At 53.4% G+C, this 23,029-nt stretch overlaps 1 protein-coding gene across 2 annotated transcripts; it reads left to right on the forward strand.

Annotated features, from left to right (window-relative positions):
• Nucleotides 1–10,479: 10,479 nt before the first annotated feature.
• Nucleotides 10,480–21,575, forward strand: MAFK (MAF bZIP transcription factor K). Of its 2 annotated transcripts, none has more exons than XM_053557048.1 (3): nucleotides 10,480–10,680; nucleotides 17,693–17,772; nucleotides 18,519–21,575. In XM_053557048.1, the coding sequence occupies exons 2-3, from the start codon at nucleotides 17,737–17,739 to the stop codon at nucleotides 18,948–18,950; spliced, it is 468 nt and encodes a 155-aa protein (XP_053413023.1). In that variant the 5' UTR covers nucleotides 10,480–10,680; nucleotides 17,693–17,736; the 3' UTR covers nucleotides 18,951–21,575. The 2 variants fall into 2 exon arrangements, with proteins under 2 accessions (XP_053413023.1, XP_053413024.1); XM_053557049.1 differs by lacking the exon at nucleotides 10,480–10,680 and adding an exon at nucleotides 11,863–17,529.
• Nucleotides 21,576–23,029: the final 1,454 nt, after the last annotated feature.

Genomic DNA, 23,029 nt, shown 5'->3' on the forward strand with positions numbered 1-23,029 from the left:
ACCACCTGCCTCTGTCCTAGCCGTAGTTGCCAGCATCACTGCCTGGTCCCTGAAGGATCTTTGGTGGGAAGGGTGAGTGGAGTGTGAACTCCCTGGCACAGAGGAAGGGCTAGTCCTGGATCCATCCCGTAACTGTTACAAGAGCTGGCCCTTTGAAAGGGAAAGAGGGTGCTGTCAGGCTGCCTGGCACTCATTGTCCTGGGGGCCTCTTTGCTATGACCCCGCAATGTGGTGAGGACTGCAGATAGCCCGACCCTGCCAGGCCCTGGCCTGGTGACTGCCTGGTGGGGCTTGACCTTGGAGTACCACTGCGTCAGGGAAGGTCGTTGTGGCAGAGAGCTGATAGGGGTGGACCCCTAGGGGCCACCCGAGCTGAAGCTTGGGCTGGAATGGCTGGAAGCAGAGACTCAAGATCAGACTGCCCAAAAGGAGGTGGGCACAGCAGGCAGGCTCATAGCACCTGTGGTTTAACTGCCTCTGTGCCAGGAAGCAGCTGTGCCATCAACAGTTTGGGCCGGACTGGGCAGAGTCTCCCAGGGGCTTCTGGTCTCCCCCCTTGGGCACTCCCCATCACTCCCAGGCCTTTCGGGGGGGAGGTTGTCACTTTCCTCAGTTTCCCCCACCCTGGGGCCCAGCTCCAGCCCTTCCCTGAAGCACTCCTTTTGACTCCTAGGGCCAGCCCCTCTGGGTACCTGCCAGAGCACCTAGACCTGGCCTGTCCTTGCTGCTTACCTCCAGCATGGTGGCCTCAGGACTCCAGCATCCTCTCCCAGCCCAGCCTCAGAAGTCTTGCTGCATCACCTGAGCTGTACTCTATTGTTGCAAGCAAGTCACAAGCCGGTCCAGAGTGCCCGGAGTCAGGGGAGGGGCAAAGACCCCGGGATAAGTATCTAAACAATTCACACACACATCCTTCTCTTGCTCTCTCGCTCTTTCTGGTCCTTAAACCTTGGTGGTCCTCAGCGGCCTGAGTCCCTCAGAAGCCTGTCCTCACCCCTGCATGGCCTCAACCTGAAGCAACCTCATCTGATGCCCAGTGTCACATCTCAGATTGAGGCTTCTTGGGAGCTCAGACGCACGTGTCCAAATGCTGGCCTGACCTCTATCCAGAAGAGGAAAGCTATGTCACACCTGCTCCTCTCACTACCCTGCTGGCCCTGCGAGCTGTGGGAGGTGGGCGCTGTCCTGTGCATCAGGGGTCTGTCCCGTTCAGCCTCTCCAGGTCAGCCTCCACCCGAGCCAGGGCAGATTGGACTAGTTCCTTGCCTTTGTACTCTGTCCTCATCACCCTGCCCCACCCACCCTCATCCGGCTGTCCCCTCTCTGTGTCACACTGACCCTGACACAACCCAAGTCTTTTTTTACATTTTGTAAGTGAGGAAACTGGGGCAGTGAGGGAAATAGCTGTGCCCCACCAAAGAGTTAACCAGAATAGGGTCTGGCCTTCAGGGGCATGTGTAATGTGGGGGAAGAGGCTTGGGGCATCCGGTTTTAGGTTCTGGGTCACACTTTCTGGGTTGTGTGATCTTAGCCAGGTTTCTTCTCTGAGCCTCAGTTTCCTTACCTGGAAAATGGACACACAAAGGTCCTACCCTGCTGGGGTTGCTGAGGGGCCTCAATGACAGCTGCACATAAGATGTGGCTCCATCTTGTGCACAACTGAGGAAGTGACTGTCATATTGGCTGTGTGTGGGAGCCAGGGATCCAGAGATTAGCTACTTCACAGAGGGACCGCAGGGTGCCCTGGAGAGCTGTCGTTTCCGGAATACCCTGCCCTCTAAATTTAGAAACTGCTTTACCCAACTGGAAGGCCCATCAGCCTGTAACTGGGTCTCAAGGCCATGAAACAGCAGTTAGTAGGACTGGGATACCTGTGCAGAGAGGGCAGCTTAGGACCCCAAGCTGAAGTGGAGGCTTCAAGAATTTCCTCTGAGTAAGGACTAGACTGTGTCAATGTTCCAGAGATGCTGCCAGTGGCTTTGGAGGAGGTGACAAGCAGCCCCCATCTGCCAGTGCCAGCTATGTTGATGCCCCATGGCCTAGGGCCAGAGCAGCATTTTGGGCTGATATTTGAGTCTCCCAGCCCAGGCAAACCCTGGTTAGTGAGCGGAAGCACCAGGGAGGCTGCCTCTGGCTGGAGACAAGGAAGCACTTTCCAACAATTGTCTGAAAATAGAACGGCCAGCTCATAAGGAAATGAGTCCCCCGTTACAGGGAGGGGGCACATAGGAGGGAAGATTGCCCAGCAGGGAGGGGATCCAAGGCCTCTGACCCAGAGAGGCCCTGAGTGCACCAGTCTCCCAGCCACTGGCATCCCAAGTGTCTGGGGAAATTTGGCTGAGAAGGCAGGGCTGGGAGCAGGAGCTTTCTCCCAAGTGAAGTGAAAGTGGGGTGCCTGGTGAGAGGATCTCCTGTCCTGGCCTTGGGTGAGCTGGCTGGGGGTAGATATTCCAGTCTCACCTGGCAATGATGTCCCTCTCCAGGCTTCAGTTTCCCTTTGTGTTATCTGGCTCCTGGAAGGCCTACCATACTCTGCTGTCCCAAGATGAGGATGCTTCTGGCTGGGCCAAGGCTGAGTTTGAGTTGCCCATGTATAGACTTCAGGGAAGAAGGAAAATGCATTCCACCTTGTTCTAACATTTTCGCCACCTTTGAAAAATCACGAAGGTACAGAATGTTCTTACCAACCACCAAATGCAGGGCAGATCAAAACTGTGTGACCCCCAGAATGGCAGGCCTGGATCCTCTGCCTAGCCCACCTCTGCAGAACCCAGGTTCTGGAAAACATACTTGAGAACACAACAGAGTGGGAATGAACTGAGGGGCAGGGACACCTAAGGCTCAATCCCATATGCCCAGTAGCACCCAAAATGCCTCCCTGAAGAGGTTGAGGCTGTAGACAGAGAGGGCTCTTTACTAGTTTGGTGGCAGGGCAAAGCCCTAGGGTACCCTGTGACCAGTCAGTGTTGCTAGAGAGAGGAGGGCAGAGGTCGAGGGTGTGGGCTGGGTGAGCTGTAGGTCATAGCCAGCGTCAGGTACCAGCCAGAGCATTTCTTCTGGCGGCAAAGGGCAAGAGCTTTAGCCCTGCGCACTCAGGGCTAGGGAACTGGGTGGGCAGGGCACCTTGTCCTATCCCGTCCTGAGTTGGAATATTCTCTACATTCTGCATTCTCAGTCTACATTCTCTGTATATGTCCCCCAGACCATCAAAATGTCCCCAACACTATCAAGGGCTTACACGAGATTTTGTGTCCTGGTTTGGGCTTCAAGTTTTCTTTCTTTTTTTTTTTTTCTATTGAGACAAGAGTCTTAGTTTGTCACCCTCTGTAGAGTGCTGTGGGGTCATAACTCACAACAACCCCAAAATCTTGGACTAAAGTGATTCTCTTGCCTCAGCCTCCCTAGCAGCTGAGACTACAACACCTGGTTTTTTGTTTTTTTTTTTTAAGTTTTTGACCTTTATTTCTGATCTGTTCCATTTTACAGGAGAGATAAGTAGCCAAACACTCAGTCGCTGAGCTGACCTGACCTTACCTCCACACCTGGTTATTTTTTATTGTTGTTTAGCAGTCCCAGGCTGGGTTTGAACCCACCAGCCCTGGAGCATGTGGCCGGTGCCCTAAACACTGAGCTATGGGCGCCCAGCTATTTTTCAAGTTTTCTGCAAAGAGTATATCCTACCCTGTTTCCCCGAAAATAAGACAGTGTCTTATTTTAAGGTGTGCTCCCAAAGATGCGCTAGGTCTTATTTTCAGGGGACGTCTTATCTTTCCTGTAAGCAGGTCTTATTTTCGGGGAAACAGGGTATGTATTCGGTCTTTGTCCTGGGTTCCTGGTACAGTGAATTTCCTGAGTGATAGGAATATCTTTTGTTATTCCTTTTTTTTTTTTAAACATAGTCCCATTCTGTGCCCTGGGTGCTGTGGTGCCAACCTAACTCATAGCAACCTTAAATTCTTGGGCTCAAGCAATCCTCTTGCCTCAGCCTACCAAGTAGCTGGGACTACAGGTTGCCTGTCATGATGCCCCAGCTAGTTTTTCTATTTTTACTAGAGAAGGGGTCTCACTCTTGCTTGGGCTGATCTTGAACTCCTGAGCTCAAGGAATCTACCTGCTTTGGCCTCCAAGAGTGCTAGGATTACAGGTGTGAGCCACCAGCCCTGGCCTCTTTTGTTATTCCTAATAAGCCACATAGCTGAGTTTATGCTAAGAAGATGACTCAGGGTGTGACCCTACATGACTTCTGTATGGGGATGGTCACCAGAGGAACCAATCACTTGACTGATTGGAACTTTACCATATCTACTCCTAAGGATAGAGTTCAATCACCAATGGCCAATGGTTTAATCAATCATGCCCATGTAAGGAGACCTTGATCTAGAACTCAGAATGTAGGGCTCAGGGAGCTTCTGGGGCACATTGTTGGGCTGTCAGAGTGGTGCACCCGGAGAGTGCAGGGGTGTGCCCACCATACCTGGCCCATGCAGCTCTTCCATTTGACTGGTCCTGAGTTGTGTCCTTTCTAAAAAACTGTAATCATAAGGTTAGCCTTTTCCTGACTCTGTGACTTGTTCTATTATAGTGAATTGTCAAATCTGAGTGGAAAGGTTATAGGAAGCCCAAATCTACACTCACCTCCCATCCTGAAGCTATCTGGGGGCCACACCTCGAGTACCCTGGAGATGGTATGTGCCTGGCCTCTGCAGTGAGAACAGTCTTGTAGGACTAAGCCCTTAACCCGCCGGTTCTATGCCAACTCCCAGAAGTTAGAGTCAGAATTGAATTGACTCATAGGATATCCAGTTGGTGTCTGAGTCTTGGAGAATAGGTTGCTGTGATAGTCAATTTTATGTTTCAACTTGGCTGGGCTAAGGGATACCAAGATTGATGATAAAATATTGTGTGTGTGTGTGTCCATGAGGGTGTTTTGGGAAGACAGTAACGTGAATTAGTGGACTAAGGGAAGAAGACTGCCCTCCCTATTGTGACAAGGCAGTGTCTCATCCATGGTGGGAGGGAGAGGAAGAGTAAGTCTGAGTCTCCTTGAGGCAGGATGTCCAACTTCTCAGCCCACAGGCCTTTGGGTTCCAGGACTCACACCAGTATCCCCTCCTGCGTCCTCCTAGTCTTCTGCTCTCAGCTCCCCTGCTTCTCTGGCCTCGGACTCAGTGAGCCAGTGTTCCTGGTCTTTAGCCTACAGGTGGTAGAGCTCCTGTTGTGTGATTCAGTTCCTTCTAATAAACCTCTCTATACACCTCTTCGAATATTCTACTGGTTCTGTTTTCCTGGAGCACTCTGACTAACACAGTGGGTATTTGGAAAAAACAAACAATTGCCTTCACACCCTGCTGTGGAAGTTCATGGACTGTTGTGCTCTGTTGGCCAAGGCTGTCATAAAGGTCAGCCAGGTTCACAGGGAGAGGACCCAGACTCCGCCTTGGAGGAGTGGTGAGGTCACACTGCAGTTAGAACATGAGGGATAGGAGAGAGTACAGCCGTCTCTGGAAAATGCAATATGCTACTGTCCCAGTTGGTGATTTGGCTATCAGCCACATTGTGGACCACAAACATCTGGGAACTAGCCCTGTCAACAAGCTGATGGACACACGGGTTGTTTCAGTTTGAGGTAGTTATGCATGAGGCCACAGTAAATATTTGTGTCCAAGTCTTTCATTCTATTCTAACCTGATTCACCTTTGTCTTGGTTCTCTGATCCTCCTTAACTCAGACAATGAAAGCCGCCTTGTTAGGTTCTTCCCAGCCATCTAATGAATGCACGCTAAGCACCGGACCCAGTGACTGGCCCACATAGGCAACTCAATGTCGGCAGCTATTAATGTCCTGGCTGCTGTTGTTTGGGACAAGGGGCAGGATGACTATCACAGCATGACTTGCATTTTCCCAGAGCAGGTGTTTCATCCATAGTTCTTGGTTGGATAGTTCTTTATTGCTGAGGCTGTCCTGTGCATTGCAGGGCGTTTAGTTGCATCTCTGGCCTCTACCTGCTGCATGCCTGTTACAACTCCCTGTAAAGAAAAAAAATATTCCATGACACTTGTTAAAGATGGGAAGGCAGGGGCAGCGCCTGTGGTTCAGTGAGTAGGGCGCCAGCCCCATATATCAAGGGTGGCAGGTTCAAACCCAGCCCCAGCCAAATTGCAACAAAAAAAATAGCTGGGCATTGTGGCGGGCGCCTGTAGTCCCAGCTACTTATGAGGCTGAGACAAGAGAATCAGCTAAGCTCAAGAGCTGGAGGTTGTTATGAGCCACAGCACCCTACCGACGGTGATAAAGTGAGACTCTGTCTCTACAAAAAAAAAAAAAAAAAGATGGGAAGGTAGACTTTACTTCGGGGGGGTCTATCTCAGTAGTTCCATAGGGCACTATGACAGTGATGTTTTAGAGAGAGTAATCAGGCTCAACTATACCCTGAATACAGGCAAGTAGAATTTACAGCCAAGGAACAGGTGAGGGTCAGTGAATGGAAATGACCAAGAGGAAACATCTGGGGCCAGGGGGGGTTCTGGTTAAGCTGGATCTAACAGGACCCTTGCTGAAGGCAGGCCAGGGTAACCAGACTCCAAGTAGAGGGTATCTCACACATACAGGCTGCTGTAGCAAAATATTTTAAACTGCGTAATTTGTAAGTAGCAGTTTATTGCTCACAGTCTGGGAGACTAGGAAGTCCAAGATCAAAGTGCCAGCAGATTTATTGCCCAGTAAGTGCCCATTCTTTTTTTTTTGCAGTTTTGGCTGAGGCTGGGTTTGAACCAGTCACCTCTGGCTTATGGGGCTGGCGCCCTACTCCTTTGAGCCACAGGCACCGCCCAGTGCCCATTCTTCATAGATGGCACTTTCTTGCTGCATCCTTGAATGCTGAGATGGGGAAAGAGGCTCCCTCAAAAACTTTTTTTTTTTTTTTTTTTAAGAGACAGAGTCTTGCCCTGTCACCTAGGCAAGAATGCAGTGGCACAATCACAGTTCACTGCAGCCCTTCAGATTCCTGGGCTCAAACAATCCTCTCACCTCAGCCTCCAGAGTAGCTGGTACTACTAATGTGAGCCACCAGGCCTAGATAATTATTTTCCTACCTTTTTTTTGTGTGTGGGTCTTCCTATGTTATCCCCTTGGTCTTGAACTCCTGGCCTCAAGTGATGCTCCCAGCTCAGGCTTCCAAAGCGCTGGGACTACAGGTATGAACCAAGATGCCAGGGCATACATTTTATTTTTTATTGTGGTAAAATAGACTCGGCGCCCATAGCTCAGCGGTTAGGGCACCAGCCACATGCACCAGGGCTGGTGGGTTTGGATCCAGCCTGAGCCTGGTAAACAAACAAACAAAACAAAAAATAGCCAGGTGTTGTGGTGGGTGTCTGTAGTCCCAGCCACAAGGGAGGCTGAGGCAAGAGAATCGCTTAAGCCCAAGAGTTTGAAGTTGCTGTGAGCTGTGATGCCACGGTACTCTACCAAGGGTGACATAGTGAGACTCTATCTCAAAATAAATAAATAAATAAATAAATAAATAAAAATGATTAAAAAATATTGTAGTAAAATGCACATAATATAAAATTTACCATTTTAAAGTTCAGTGGCATTTAGTACATTCATATTGTTGTACAACCATCACCACTATCCATCTCTAAAACTTTTTCATCATTTAATGGTTTCCTTTTAAAAATTTTAAATTCTGGGGCGGCGCCTGTGGCTCAGCGGGTAGGGCGCCGGCCCCACATGCCAAGGGTGGTGGGTTCAAACCCGGCCCCGGCCAAACTGCAACAAAAAAATAGCCGGGCGTTGTGGCGGGCGCCTGTAATCCCAGCTACTTGGGAGGCTGAGGCAAGAGAATCACCTAAGCCTAGGAGTTGGAGGTTGCTGTGAGCTGTGTGACGCCACGGCACTCTACCAAGGGTGATAAAGTGAGACTCTGTCTCTACAAAAAAAAAAAAAAAAAATTTTAAATTCTGGGGCAGTGCCTGTGGCTTAAAGGAGTAGGGTGCCAGCCCCATATGCTGGAGGTAGCAGGTTCAAACCCAGCCCTGGCCAAAAACTGCAAAAAAAAAAAAAAAAATTTAATTTTGGCTCCATTTTAAATGTATAGCGGTATATGATGTGGATAAAGTATGGACCCAACATTTACTTTTTTCTAAATTGTTTGTTTGTTTTTTGTAGAGACAGAGTCTCACTGTACCGCCCTCGGTAGAGTGCCGTGGCGTCACACGGCTCACAGCAACCTCTAACTCTTGGGCTTACGCGATTCTCTTGCCTCAGCCTCCCGAGCAGCTGGGACTACAGGCGCCCGCCACAACGCCCAGCTATTTCTGTGTTGCAGTTTGGCTGGGGCTGGGTCCGAACCCGCCACCCTCAGCATATTGGGCCGGCGCCCTACTCACTGAGCCACAGGCGCCGCCCTACTTTTTTCTAAATAGTTATCAAGTGGTCCAAAGTCATTTATTAAAAAGCCCATGTTCACCACACTGTATTAAACCCAATTTAAAGTTGAGTTCAGAGGTGTGAAATGAAGAGACCCCTATCCCAACCCCACTGCTGCCTGTTTTCACTTTCTCAATGTCCTCCTTTCAAGGAGCTAAAGAAAAGAATAAGAAATGCTATTAATAACAAAAGTTTAATGTATTGAGTTAGAGAAATGACACTAAGAGAAACTAAAAAGTACCTGACCCCTGAGCCAGAGTCCAACAAAGAGAGCCTCAAACCAGATGTGCTAGCACTGTCTCTGAGGACAGCAGGTGACACCTGGGGGGATATCCTGATGGAAACATCCCAGTAGGTGGGGCCTTTTGGCTATCACCACTGGAGATTGGTTCCACAGCAGCTGTTGCCACCTAGGTCATTACAAGCATCAGTGAGACTGGTTTGGGAGAGCATTTGGGAGCAAGACTGTGCCAGGGGAAGCCCCTGTTCTCCATAGTCAGGGATCACTGGGGCCACTTCCTAAACAACAGGCTATACTGGGGAGGATGTGTGTGCTGGCAATACCAAGATCCACAGTCTTCTCTGTGGAAAACAGGCGGCAATGGGGGTACTACAGCACTTGCTCCTGTAGTTTTCCAGGCTGTCTGTGCCCTGTAAGTCTACGAGCCCCGGAAAAGGAGACTTTCTGAAACTCCTAGGCAGACTCTGCTCCTGTCCAGCCTGGCTGTGTCCTCTTTGTTTTGCACTCAAAGGAGGGTGTAGTTTCATCAGTTCCCTGGAGGGGGGTCTGGATATATAGCCAGGGGCTTGTCATCCAGTCCAAATGACTCTGAATGGGTCACCTCTCCAGCTCATTCTCCACCAGTGACAGGATGAGGAGGAAGTTCCCCAGGGACATTGGCCCCCACCTGAGGATTACTCACAGGACTACTGGGCCAAAGGCACTCTTAACCCTGAAGTGGCCCTTCCTTTGCTGGACCTGAATATTCCCATGCCAACTGTGAACTGAGGCTTTCAGGGGTCCTCAAACTGTGGCCTGCCGGCCACATGAGGCAGCATGATTATATTTGTTCCCGTTTTGTTTTTTTACTTCAAAATAAGATATGTGCAGTGTGCATAGGAATTTGTTCATAGTTTTTTTTTTTAAACTATAGTCCGGCCCTCCAACGGTCTGAGGGACAGTGAACTGGCCCCGTTTAAAAAGTTTGAGGATCCCTGCTAGATGATGGCCTGTGTTCCTGCTCAAGACCAAGGGTGGGCCAATAGCCACTTATCACTATTTTAATTTTTAAAATTTATTATTTTTTCTAACCACCAATGTAAGAACTATTTTCATCTTGTTTTTCATAAAGAGGAGAAATAGTTCTCTTTACCCATTTCTTGGCCAAACATCAGAAATCAGAAGGCAGATAAGGGGTGGGTCAGTGGGGCATGCTGGACGCCCTTCCTCACTGCAGATGGGCAGCATTTCCCCCGTAACAAAACCACAAGCCCTGTGGCCTGGCCAGGATTTCCAAAGCATTGTGACCAGCAATGGTAACCCAATAGGAATGTCTGGGAGTTCGATCTTGGTAGAGAAAGTCAACTTTTATAACTTAAAACTAGACCTTTCACGCCCACTAGTTCTGCTAAGTGCCCCATGAGTTCCTCGGCAGACCGCGCCAGGACCACCCCCACAAGACACGGGCCCAGCTGCGTTTGTGGCCTGGGAGTGTGGGATGCAGGCAAGCAGAGGTGTCCTCCGTCGCTCGTCCAGCATGCCCGGCCCCATCATCGCCCAGGGGCAGCGGGCCCGGCATGCGACCTTTCCGGACACCTGGCTAGACCTAAGCCCAGGTGCAGGCAGCCTCACCTTTACAGGTGCGCACCGCCGGCGCTCGCCCCCACCTCCGGCCGGGAGGAGGGGCGGGGCCGGCATGGTGAGCGCGGCCTCGAAGAGAGGGGCGGGGCCTCGCGTGGTTGGTGGCAGCGGGGAGGGGCGTACGGGGGCGGGGCGTGGGCGGGACGCGATCAGGGGCGGGGTCGGCGTGACGCGCACCGACGCGCGATCCCGGAAGCGGAGTCAGATGCTAGGGAGCCGGGCGGGCGCGCTGGCCGCCGGGGTGTTACTTGTTGTTCTTCTTGAAGTCTAAGCCCGAGTGCCAGGCGGAGGCGGCGGCCTCGGGGCAGCGCGAGAGTGAGCGCGAGCGCGAGGAGAGCGCGTGCCCGCGAGGAGCCGCCGCGCGCGCCCGCGCCACCCCGCTACGCCAGGTGAGCCGCGGCCGGGGCGGGGCGGGCAGAGGTTTCGGGGACGCTGAGTCACGGTTGCCTGGGCGTGGGGCCCGGGTGGGCGAGACCCCTGGCCCTTGCCGCGCACCTGTTCAGATGGACCGGCTGGCGGGGCTGGGGTCATCTTACCCCGCCCCTGCACGTGCCGCCCGGCCTGCCAGGCGCCTATCCCTGACCCGGCGAGATCGGGGAGGGGCGGAGGCGGGGGCGAGGCGCCACGTGCCGGGAGCGCTGGGGGCCCTGGCGCGGCTGAGCCTCCCACTTCCGCCCGCCTGCCCTCTTCCGCGGTGAAGCCGGCCTTCCCACCCGTGACGGGCGTAGCTCCCGCCCAATGGCAGGGTCCACGCCGCGCCCGAGGAAGGGGAGTGGGTTAACCCAGGCTCCTCAGAGGCGAGGGTCACGGGCCTCCTGGTCCCGGGTCCCTGGTGGGGGAGGGGGTGGGCTGCCACGGGTACCGGAAGCTATGGGTGGGGAGAACGGCAGGTAGCCTGTGCCACTTTGCTCACGTGTGGGTTAGTAATAATATCTTTTATAGCTTCTGTCAAGTTCAGGAACAAGTGCTGTCTCTGTCCTCAGAGCCCAGCAGGTGGGACCGGACATCAGGAAGCTATTTGGAAAGTCAGCATCCCTTTACTCTTGGGCTTTTGACTTGTGCTTGCTTTCGGAAAAGCAGGTGGTCCTGCCCTCCGTCTCCATGCCAGTCTCACGCTCTACCCACCTGTCATGGTGTCTCGAGTGGCACCAAGCTCCCTGAGTTCATGGATCAGCCCGCTCTGTGTCTTGTGTTAATGATTCTCCTAGCCAAGGCAGAAATCAGGTCCACTAACCATTCATTCTGCATTGACCCTCCAGGTAGCTCCAGAGACTTGGAAACTACTCCTTGACACAGCATGATAAAAATCTTTGTGCTTTGGCTTGGGCATGGCCCTTCCCTCCCCTTTGATTCACTGGTGGGCTTTGGGAATATCTTGGTTAAGGAGGTTTTGCCGTGAAAGAGCATGGTAGAGGGCATCTTGATAGGGTGCAAGCCTGTGTTGTGATGCCTCTGGAACCTTCTCTCCAAACCTGAGGTTTTCAGGGACACAGAGCTTTAAAAAAGGTGTTAGTCTCAGAAGGTGGGTGGGGCCGGGAAAGGTGCAGGTGGGTGGGCACTGTGGGCATCAGACACTATGAGAACTTCTTCCCTCTTTAGGTAACCCAATAGGAATGTCTGGGAGCTCAACCTTGGAAGAGGGAGTCAACTTTTATACTTAAAACTAGGCCTCTCATTATTTCAGAATAAAACATTTATTAAAGTGAAAAAACAAACCAGGCTTCTCTGTAGCACATTTGCCTTTTGTACTTGAACTTCATCTGGGCTTTGAGCGACTGGTTCCAAGTTCAGTAGTGCTTACTTTCCAGGTGGCTGCTAAAAATGGGTGGTGGAAGAGGGTACTTGTGGAGGGCAGCTCCTACTGAGGGGCCAGCCCTTTCTCTGGCACTTATAGGGCTGCTGTTGGATGACACCGTTTCCTGGGCATTCTTTGTCCACCAATGCACGTGTTTTCACTGTTGGGCTCTGTGATGGATTGAGGGTTTGTTTACAATCTCAAGGCAGAGCTGTTTGTCATGCAGACGTAGAAGTAGTTGTGCCTGTTTCTGTCCTGGCTATTTCTGAATCTAAAGGTTTCAGGAGTGGACTTTCTGGGTTTCGGGTCCAGTCCACACGGGAAATGGAAATCCGGCCAGCTGGGAGAATTCTCTGGCTCCTTGGAGCAGTAAACAGTGACTCACCCTCTCTGCTCCCCACCCTCCCTGTTCTCTGCGAATGGAAGATGAGTTGCTCCAGTATTTACTTTTGCTTTTTATAAGTCACAGACTCGTCATGTTTCCGCTTTCTTACAGTTTCAGGAAATTGAAAGTGTCATCTTAAAATTGTAGAATTTTAGAGCAGGTAGACATGAACCTGAGTGATCACACAGTCCACCCTGAACACCCGTTTTAGGTGGGGAAACTGAGACACTGAGGGTTTGCTCACCTGGCTTAAGGTCACAGTCTGGTCCAGAGCCTGCCAGCTTTTCAGCGCTGCCTGTCTAGGGAGGTGTTAGGGTGGAAGTGGTTCAACCTTCTTGCTCCCTGCCTGGCAGCCTTGGCCCCAGTGCTGGGCTGGCTCATTTGTTCAGTGGCAGGAGCCTGTGTAGGGTGTTGGGGGGACAGGTTCCTTGCCTGCCAGGAGCTGAAACTTGCAGTGAGAAGCCCTCTGTCCATGGAAGGACCTAGAACCAGGTCTTGGTAGAGGGTGCTTGCCTACCATAAGGAGGGTGGCAGGGAGAACTTTCTGGAAGAACCAGGGCTGGAGGACAGGCCCACAAGTAGAAGACTGAAATGGCAACAAGGGCCTGGGGAGGGACCCTGAGACCTCCATCTGCCTATGGGGCCAAGATTGAGGTACCAAGACCAGAGTGAGGGTGTCTGGTTTGGCCAAAGTGGTGGTCTAGAGAGATGAGGGGTTGCGGTGATTCTTTGGGAATGGTGGAGAGGTGGGAGAGATTGTGAATCATCTGAGCTCCAGACTCAGGGAGTAGATGAAGGGAATGTCTAGGCCACTGGGCTTTTCCAGTGGCCATTCTTGGCTGTACATGGAGGCTGGGAGCTGGTTGAAGCCACAGGACAGGTGGGGTAGAACAGAGCCCTGACAGGAAACTGCAGGTAGAGGGGCCACTCAATGAGCTGGGGGTTGGGGGGGAGAGGGCTAGAGTTGGGGGAGCCAGGGCACGGCACTAGGGGCTGAGGGGTGTGGTTTGCAACTTGCTGTGAGCCACAGCAACTGCCTGAGTCACCTCTGGATGTAGCCAAGATGACACAGCTTCTTCAGACTGCAAATGCAAGGTGACCAGACGTCCTCTAAGCGGGCCAGACAGAAGGTGGCCAGCCAGGGCCAGGATGCAGGCTGGTGTGGTCTGACTGGGGGGTGCTGAGCAGGGTGCTACAGGATGCATCCTGCATGCTGAGAGGGCCATGTCCAGAGGAGGGAGGGGTAATGGGGGACTCTTCCTGATCACAAGAGTTTGAGAGTGCCCTTGGGGTACCAGTGCTCCCCGGGCCCCACCTACCCTCAGGCCCCATGGGAGGGGCATCTTCTTTGGGTCCCTTGTCAACAGGTTCCTGGCAGAGGCAGCAGTATCCTCTGTGTTTTCTGGTTTTGTGGATTTGCATCCATCACAGGAGTCACTGCAAAGAGAGCAGCTGCTGCTTCACTGCCTGGATTTTTGAACCTGTTCCTCTTGGGCAGAACTTCTGTCTTCCGTTCCGTCTTCCTCCATTTCCCCGTATCTGACGTCACTGGTGGGGAACAGAAGTGGGAAGGGATGCTCTCAGGAAGGCTGGAGGGAGTAGGGGGTAGCATTGCAGCCCCTACTCACCCTGTGCAGAACATGAGCCAGCTTCTGGAAATGAGATGCCGGGGTCTGGATCAATCACTCGCCTAGAGGAGAATTAGAGCCCTTTGAAACTGTGTGAAATCTCCTTTTCTCCTGCATAATCTGACCCTAGGAATGTCCCTGGTCTCCCCTACACTGTGGTTGCATGAGAGACTCCATCTGAGGCTGCTGGTATGTTGCCTGTTGTTTCTGAGGAAATGGGTTTTCCTGCCGAGCCTTGTTTGGAGGCACATCCCATTGATATTTCTGGCTTTGGGTTGAAAACCTTACCATTTCAATGAGAAAAATAGTCCACTAATGGCTATTCCAGGTTACAGATGTGAGTGAAACTGCTCTGAGCAGCATGTGTTCAGGGATACTGGACATGATGCTATTGCTTCCTACAGAGAGGTGAGCGCATGTAGAGGAGATTCAGACACGCCCTTCCAGGGTCCCAGCCACTAACCTTCTCTGGTGACTTCACTGAAATTCAGAGGTGCTCAGGAGGGCATCAGTTCCCATGCAAGCATTGCTGAGGTTTGTTCGTCAGTGTATGTGAGGCAGCTGGAGAGGGTTCTGTGGAGCTGAGCAGTTGTCAGGCAGCCTGTGCTCCTGCCCACTGTGCCCTGTTAGGGCTGCTGTCTCGAACTTGTGTCTCAGAGACAAGCTGTTCATGTGCTCTGGTGGCTTTGTGGCTGCCTGAGGTTTAAGAATTTACAAAACCCCTCTTTTTTTTTTTTTTTTTGTAGAGACAGAGTCTGACTTTATTGCCCTTGGTAGAGTGCTGTGGCGTCACAGTTCACAGCAACCTCCAACTCCTGGGCTTAGACGATCCTCTTGCCTCAGCCTCCTGAGTAGTTGGGACTATAGGCGCCTGCTACAACACCCGGCTATTTTTTTGTTGCAGTTCAGCCGGAGCCAGGTTTGAAACCGCCACTCTCGGTATATGGGACCAGCGCCCTACTCACTGAGCCACAGGCGCTGCCCTACAAAACCCCTCTAAAAGCAGTTGTTTTTATGAGTTGCTTTAGAAACTTTTTCACACATGCAAAACTTTTCTCTGAATCTTTTTCTAAAAGCAAGCTATTATTTTTCTTGCCTTTGATATTTGAAGTGACTATAGGTCAGTACTATGTGTTTTGGGTAGAGGTAAGTACCAGCATTGACCTCTCCATGTACTTAGTTTATAGAAGAAGCATCACTGTGCCTGGCTTGCTCTCTGTACCTGGTACCGAACTGAAGTACAGGACCCCAGCCTGGGGCCATCTGGGCTCCAAATTGGCTGGAGCCATTCTGCCTCACCTTCTAAGGCTCTGGATCTCTGCAAGTGGTAGTGCGGGGTTCCTGGTAGAAGCAGAGACCTGGTATGCCTAAGGAAAGGGGGTATCGGTGAACACAGTGCCTGGTGCTCCTGCCTAGGACGTCTGCCTTCCCCAGGTCTCAAGAGCCTATAGGTGTCTGTTTCCTCAGAAGGGCCCTGGTGCAGGTGCACCCCAAGGCCTGCGTGGGTGTGGGTATGGTTCCCACAGGTGCCTACGTGACTTTAAGTTCATGGAGGTGGCCAAATGACCCTCATGGGGCCACCTGGGAGGTCTGAGCTCCTGTACTGGCCTCCTGGTTACCTCAGTGTCCCACCTCCTTAATGGAAAGATCCCTGCACTGAACTTTGCTCCTTAGTGTCCAGCCAAGCTCAGCATGTCACCCATGGGTCTGGCCAGAGGGCGCCTTTGCTGGACCTCCTTTTTCCGTGGACCTCCTTTTTCCGCTTGGCTTTGCTAAGGCCTGTGGGCCCCAGGGAGCAGGTCCTTGTAGAGGTGGGAGGGGCCTTCTGTGTGTGGGAATGTGAGCTGCCTGCTCTGTAAACAGCTGGTGACTCACCGCATAGCTATGTCACTGGCCGCTAGGCCCTTTGCACTGACGTGCTCTGAGTGTGAGCTGGGAAACAGCCCAGGCTCCTCCTTCCTCTGATATGGAGATGTTCTCATGGTGCTCCCAGGCCTGACTCCCTCATTGTTGGCTTAACCCCAGTGTGGGCTGGGACCGCTGTGCCCGTCGGGGTTATGTTGCTGTCCACAGCTCTCCCCTCCCAGTTAGGGTCACCCCAGACCACTACCTGTGCCTCTCAGGTCTGTGGCGTGCTCAATCTCTCCTGGTCTAGGAGCTGGCAGTTCACCAGCGGCCTTCTGGGCCGGTTGTGCTCAGCCATCCTGAGTGCCATGAGAGTGGCTGAGACCTTGTCTTGGTTTGCAGCCCTTTGGTTGTCAGACATGGGAACAGGGCCCTGGGGCCTCCAGCAGAGGCAGGGCCAGAGGGTGGAGGGATCTAAGCCCAGGTCCCCAGTGCAGCCCTGGGTCCTGGGTGTACCAGTGGGGTCATCCACCCATAGTGCTCATGCTGGGTGGAGGTGCTTTACCAGCATCTGCCCTCCAGACCTGAGGACCTCTTTCCTCCACATGTTTCTCTGATGTCCCCTCATCTTGCACTTGGGGAGTGGGTAGGAGGGGAGTGTAAAACTCCATACCATAGCCATCATGTGTCCTTCCCTGTGGGTGGGGGTGCATGGAGGTTTGTTTACTGCCTGTTGCCTCATGATGTCTGTGCATAGTCCTGACCTGAAGTCCTCATTGCTTTTGGGCTTCTCTGTTTCCATGACAACCATGGGGGGGGGCTGGCCATGTCCCAAGGTTGCCATGGCAACTATCGGAGGGGAATCATGCCTGGGATGGCTTGGCTGGGTTTTTCATGAATGATTAGAATGTGTGACACAATGCAGACGCGACTGGGAAGGGCAGACGCGGGAGCGGGGGCGGTGCGAGGACAGCTCCCGCCAGACGGCCCATTAGCTGGTGAGACAGTGGTGGCGGCTGCTCCCTACCTCCCCATCTCTGACTACAGTCTCTGGACCTGCTGCCCTTCAGGAGCCCCCACCCACCTCTTGAACCACAGGGTTCTGGTGCGGGGAGCTGCTTTGGTGGAGGTGATGTCACAGCTGTGGCGCCCTTGGCCACAGTAGGTGTCCCTCGGAGCTGCAGTGAGGGCGAGGTCGGGGGTGGCAAGTACCCTGTGTTGGCCCATCTTTGGGGGTAAGGCTCTGTAGAGGACCCCCTCTTGGGAACCAGGCTGGTCTGGAGGTGTGGGCACTCCGTGAGGGTCCAGTGGACCCTCAAGTGCTGGGCACAGCTAGCTGGGATGCTTTGCTGCTGGCTGCTTTGGTCTCCAGGACAGAGCACCTTGTGCCTCTCATCAGAGTTCAGGAGGGGAGTCAGGAGAGGAAGGAGCAATTGCGTCTGGTGTTCACCCCAGGGCACTGGCAACTCCGGCACGGGAGGGCAGCAAGGGACAGCGTGCAGATGCCAGGCACTTGACCAGGAAGAGCTGACCATGGGCCAATGCTAAGTGTGGGGTGCAGCTGGGAGCCCCTCACAAGGCTGGGGTATGACATTGCCCTGTCTTGTTTTGGGAATGGTGTGACTGGACAGCCCGGGATGAGGCGCTGAGACTGGTTGGAGCATCCCTGCTGAGAAAGGAACTGCCCATCCCAAGCCTGCCAAGACCTAACTGTGCTTGCTTCTGTGTGCTCTTTTGTGTTTTTCTAGTTACACTTTCCAAGCAGTTCTGTCCTGGTGACTGTGCCCAGGTTATGACGACTAATCCCAAACCGAACAAGGCATTAAAGGTAAGACACCGGGTGCCTGGCTCTGGGCAGGCCCCACCACTGTCCCTGACACAGGCCTGATAGAGGTTTCTCCCAGCCCCAGAGCTACCCTCAGGGGGCGATGAAGGCCTCCCTTGTCACCAGGACTGGGAAGCACTGTTAGCTGGGAGGGCTGTCAAAGGGAGAGGTCGGTGACAGAAGCAAAGACTCTGGCCCAATGAGACCTGCCCCTGACATCCAGAGTGATGATCCCCAGGCTGAGGTTCCCCATCAGCCAGGGCTGTGTTGGTGAGTCTCCAGGCCCTGCTTCTGCTTGAGCTTGTCACCCAGCACTGGGGCAGCACTGTGGCCTCTGGTGACCAGGGTGCTATGGCTTCAAAAGTCCAACTCCATTTGTACCTGGTACCTGCTGCCCTTCAGCATCTGAAAATAGGGTGTGCTGTCTCACGCAGTAGAACACAGGTGCACTATGTCCTTGTGGACCTTGGAGACCAGCAGTAACAGGGGTGACTGATGTCACTACCTCCCCCACATGGGGACAGCCCTCAGGTCTCCCCTGTGCTGAGGGGGCAATGTGATGGGGCAGCTGTCATGGGGGGCTGCCTGTGTGCAGTGTCCAGCAGCCCCAAGAGCATGCAGAGGGGTCACAGCCAGGGTTTTTTTGCTTCTATGCTGGGATTCTGCCTACTGTGATGGGTGTCCTTGTAGCCACCCAAGGCCACCCAGGCCCAGCCGTCCTGGCAGTGACCCCGCACTTTGGCCCACAGGTTAAGAAGGAGGCGGGTGAGAACGCCCCGGTGCTCAGCGATGATGAGCTGGTGTCCATGTCGGTGCGGGAGCTGAACCAGCACCTGCGGGGCCTCACCAAGGAGGAGGTGACCCGACTGAAGCAGCGCCGGCGTACCCTCAAGAACCGTGGCTACGCAGCTAGCTGCCGCATCAAACGGGTGACACAGAAGGAGGAGCTGGAGCGGCAGCGTGTGGAGCTGCAGCAGGAGGTGGAGAAGCTGGCACGTGAGAATAGCAGCATGCGGCTGGAGCTGGACGCGCTGCGCTCCAAGTACGAGGCCCTGCAGACCTTTGCCCGCACCGTGGCCCGCGGGCCCGTTGCACCCACTAAGGTGGCCACCACCAGCGTCATCACCATTGTCAAATCTGCAGAGCTCTCCTCCTCCGTGCCCTTCTCTGCTGCATCCTAGTGCCTGCTGGGGCCACGTGGGGGGCTGTAGGCAGGGGGCCTCCCGCGTGCCTGTCAAAGGGTCTCTGGGACCCAGACTCTAAACATCCAATTTAAAGTGCACCCTGCCTCCCAGGCCTCGGCAGCAGGCATCAGGACGAGATTGTAGGTGCAGGATGGGACCAGGTTCTGGGGCACCATGCCACATGCCATCCACACACAATGTGCGCACACACACTCACACATCCTGCCCTTTCTCCCCAGCATGTGTATCTGGTTTTGGGAATTGGTATCTCACACCTGTGGGAGTCAGGATGTAGAGCAGGAAGATCCCAGGGAGGTCTTGCTGTCCATTTCTGGGGGTACCACAAGCAACAGCTGCCCCTGCAGCCTGGGGAGTGGGGGTGGGGGCTTGTCTTCCACCTCTTCAGGGGCAGATGCCAGCCACTGCAAGTGGCCCTGGCTGCCCTGACAGAGCTCTGGATGACCTGTGTAGGGAGGTGGATGGAAGGCCATTGACAGCTTGGTCTTCCTGCTTCAGCCCTGAGCACGCAGCCTGTGCCATGTGGCCACAGATGGAGGGAAGGCTGCCTATGTGGGCTGGTGTGTGTGTGCAGGTCTGCCTGACTTCACAGCACTGTGTGCCAGATGCTCACTGGCCTTGGAGGAGCAGCTCATTGGCAGTCACGTGGGGAGGGCCCATCGGTATGTGAGGCAGGGAAAGGCATGTGTATGTTGAGGTTTTGCCATGTTCCCGTGTTGCCCATCAAGGTGCAGTCACCGCCTGCCTGTGGGAACTAACCCACTCAGTCACAATCCCATGGGCCATTCCCAGGTCTCAGTATATATGGGCAGGGTGTCCCATCAGGTCTTGTGCCCCTGGAGCTGCCTCCTGGCAGCTGTATTTGGCACAAAGAGCGTGGAGTTCTTTCTGGAGCCTAGAGGGGAGGGCTGCTGTGGTCCAGGCTGGGGCTGCAGCCTGAGAGGTGTGGTGGAGGTTGGGGGAAGATGTTCTGTGTGGAGGAGGAAGGAGCAGAGCCCAGGACGTGTGGAGGGTCAGAGGCTTGATGGGAGGGGAGGGGCCAGTCAGACACCAGGAAAGCCTGGTGGACATGCCCCCATGTCCAGGCTGTGTGGGAGTACCTATCAGCTACAGCATGAAAGTGGCCTAGTGACCTTGCTCTTGCTTCCCAGAGCTCGGAGCTTCTGTGGTCTTGCCTGTCCTTTTTGGACTTCTTCTTCCTAGAGAGCTGCACAAGGGCTCTTCCTGTGCTGGGCCTCAGCATGGGACTGGGTGCTGGTCCTGAGGCCCCACCTGTTGTGAACTGCCAAGATTCAAGTCCCAGCTGCTGGCCAGCAGCTACCACATAGGAAAAGCAGAAGTGATGCCCAGGGCTCCATCTCCTGGTTCTCTCTGGCTGCCTCTGCCTACCCAGTAAGACCCCCAGCAAGCTGCACAACCCCCTGAGATGTGTGAGCCCAGCAGGAGGAGGGGGAGGACGGGCAGCTCGAGGGCTGTGACATGGTTCTGTCTGCTGTTCTAAGTGACAAGGAAGCTGTAGGCCCAGCCAGGGAATATGACCCTGACGTCACGAAAGGCCCAGGTGTTAGATAAAAGCTGTTGATGCCATAACCATGGTAGGTAATCCATATTGGATATCGATAAGGACCATGGAGAATATTTAAAGAGAGAAAGAGAAAATATATATATATATATAAAATTATATACACATTTTATCATACAGATTTTTCGTAGGAATTTTCCTTTTCCAGTTTGATACTGTAAATGTTTATTAGCGCAGAGCTACGTTGGACAGGTGGGAATGGGAGCGGGTCACCCTCCCTCCTGGCTTCCTGCCGTTTATGGTTCTGAGGAGGAAGGCCCAGGCTGCCTGCTGCCTCCTCCTGTCCTCTGCTGGTTGCACTGGGCCAACTGGGGCTAGGAAGGAGGCCCGGCCCCACCCCGGTAGGTGTCCTTGGAGCTGAGTCCTCCCAGCACAGGCCACAGTGGGTGGCAGGTTCCCTCCAGTCTTGAGGTTCTTGATGTCCCTGTCCTGGATGTGGGCAGGTAGGCAACTATCAGCCATGGGCTAGAAGGGGGACACCCCACCCTCGGTTGCCAGGTAGGGATGTTGCTACTTACGGTGGGGGGAGCCTCTGCCCAGCCCTGCCTGCTGAGAACAGGGCCAGGAAGGATGGTGCATTCTGCTTTTCTTTTCCAGCCATTGAGATTTCATTGTTGTGATTTAATATATGGATCTTTTTTTTTTAATTTAAGAAAGAAGACAAGGATCTCTTTGTCCTATGGGTTTGTTTTTTGTCTCTGTGCCTCAGACTTTCCAAAGAAGGCAGGTCTTTGCTTTTTCCAAAGGCAGTAGGGACCTCCATTCATCACTTCTTCACACCAGTTTATCCTGCCTCTGTGGTTCTCAGCAGTTTCATTTCAATATTTATTTTTGTGCTGCCTTTATGTGATATAAATTATTGAGGAGCGATCACATGTGTGGACCCTCACCTGGCACAGGCCCTCACTTGCAGTCCTACCCTGTCCCTGTACCATGGCTGCCACCTAATCTACTGCTGTATATCTTGCTGCTGTGACTGCTTTTGTATCTTTGCAATAAAGAATTTTCTGGTTTCAGATCCTTTTCTTTGTGTTGCTGGTGCTTTGGGTTGGGACTTTCTTGGGTCAAGAACCCCATTGTGGGGGCTCAAGGTCCTGGACTGCCCATGTGAGTGGGTTTCTGTCACTTGTGAACGTGATGTTGGGACAGCCATGGGAGTAGCAGTTAGCCAGACAGGAAGTCAGTGGCGCTCTCTGCTTACATCGTGGGCTCTGCATGGCAGTGGGTTCTTGAGTGTCCCTATCTGCTCTGCCCAGAAGCCTCCTGTCCCTTGATGCGGCCTCTCCTTTCCAGCTGGGTTTCTCAGGTGTGGGTACTGAACAGCCCCTCACCCATGTAGTCTGGGTGGGGCTGTGAGATGTCCCCGCAGGAAGGAAGAGAGACTAGTGTGTTTGGACTGAACAGAACTTTTGGCCCCCCATTGTGAGCACCCCTGCCCTACTGTCCCTGTCACAGCTGGCTGTTCAGGGCAGGAATGGACTTTGATGCCAGACCATTTGGGCTGAAATCCCAACTTTTTTTTGGAGAAAGCCTCAAGCTGTCACCCTGGGTAGAGTGCTGTAGCATCACAGCTCACAGCAACCTCCAACTCCTGGGCTCAAGCGATTCTCTTGCCTCTACCTCCCAAGTAGTTGGGACTACAGGTGCCTGCCACAACACCCAGGCCCGGGCTGGATTTGAACCCTGGTGACCTTGCTCTTGCTTCCCAGAGCTCGGAGCTTCTGTGGTCTTGCCTGTCATTTTTGGACTTCTTCTTCCTAGAGAGCTGCACAAGGGCTCTTCCTGTGCTGGGCCTCAGCATGGGACTGGGTGCTGGTCCTGAGGCCCCCACCTGTTGTGAACTGCCAAGACTCAAGCCCCAGCTGCTGGCCAGCAGCCACCACGTAGGAAAAGCAGAAGTGATGCCCAGGGCTCCATCTCCTGGTTACCGCTGGCTGCCTCTGCCTACCCAGTAAGACCCCCAGCAAGCTGCACAACCCCCTGAAAGGTGTAAACCCAGCAGGGTGCTGGGCCTGAGGCCTGCTCTCCCTGCTTTGGAGAGGACCACAGCTTTGAGGCTTGAATCACCAGGACAGTATGCACAGCTCAGGTGTATGTGGCTGGCAGGTTAGCTGCTTGAGCCACAGGTGCCGAGCCACAACTCTTTTTTAAGAGACAGAGTCTTACTTTGTCGCCCTCAGTAGAGTGCTATGGCGTCACAGCTCACAGCAACCTCCAGCTCTTGGGCTTAGGCGATTATCTTACCTCAGCCTCCTGAGTAGCTGGGACTAGAGGTGCCCACCACAATGGGCACTATTTTTTTGTTGGAGTTTGGCCAGGGTCAAGTTAGAAACTACCACCCTCGGTATATGGGGACAGCACCCTAAAATCCCAACTCTTAACTTCTGTGTGACCTTGGGCCAGTTCATTCCCTCTCAGGGCTGAGTTTTCTTCTGTAAATGGCGTGTGGGCAGTGACACACACAAGAGGCTCCTTA

Source organism: Nycticebus coucang, chromosome 12 (genome assembly GCF_027406575.1).
Source record: "Nycticebus coucang isolate mNycCou1 chromosome 12, mNycCou1.pri, whole genome shotgun sequence".
In the NCBI taxonomy this organism is placed as follows: domain Eukaryota; kingdom Metazoa; phylum Chordata; class Mammalia; order Primates; family Lorisidae; genus Nycticebus; species Nycticebus coucang.

Excerpts from the sequence above, each read along its gene's own strand:
- MAFK (XM_053557048.1), top strand. The coding sequence starts at position 17,737 with ATGACGACTAATCCCAAACCGAACAAGGCATTAAAG. Across the intron at positions 17,773-18,518 it reads AACCGAACAAGGCATTAAAG|GTTAAGAAGGAGGCGGGTGA; the intron begins GTAAGACACCGG and ends TTTGGCCCACAG.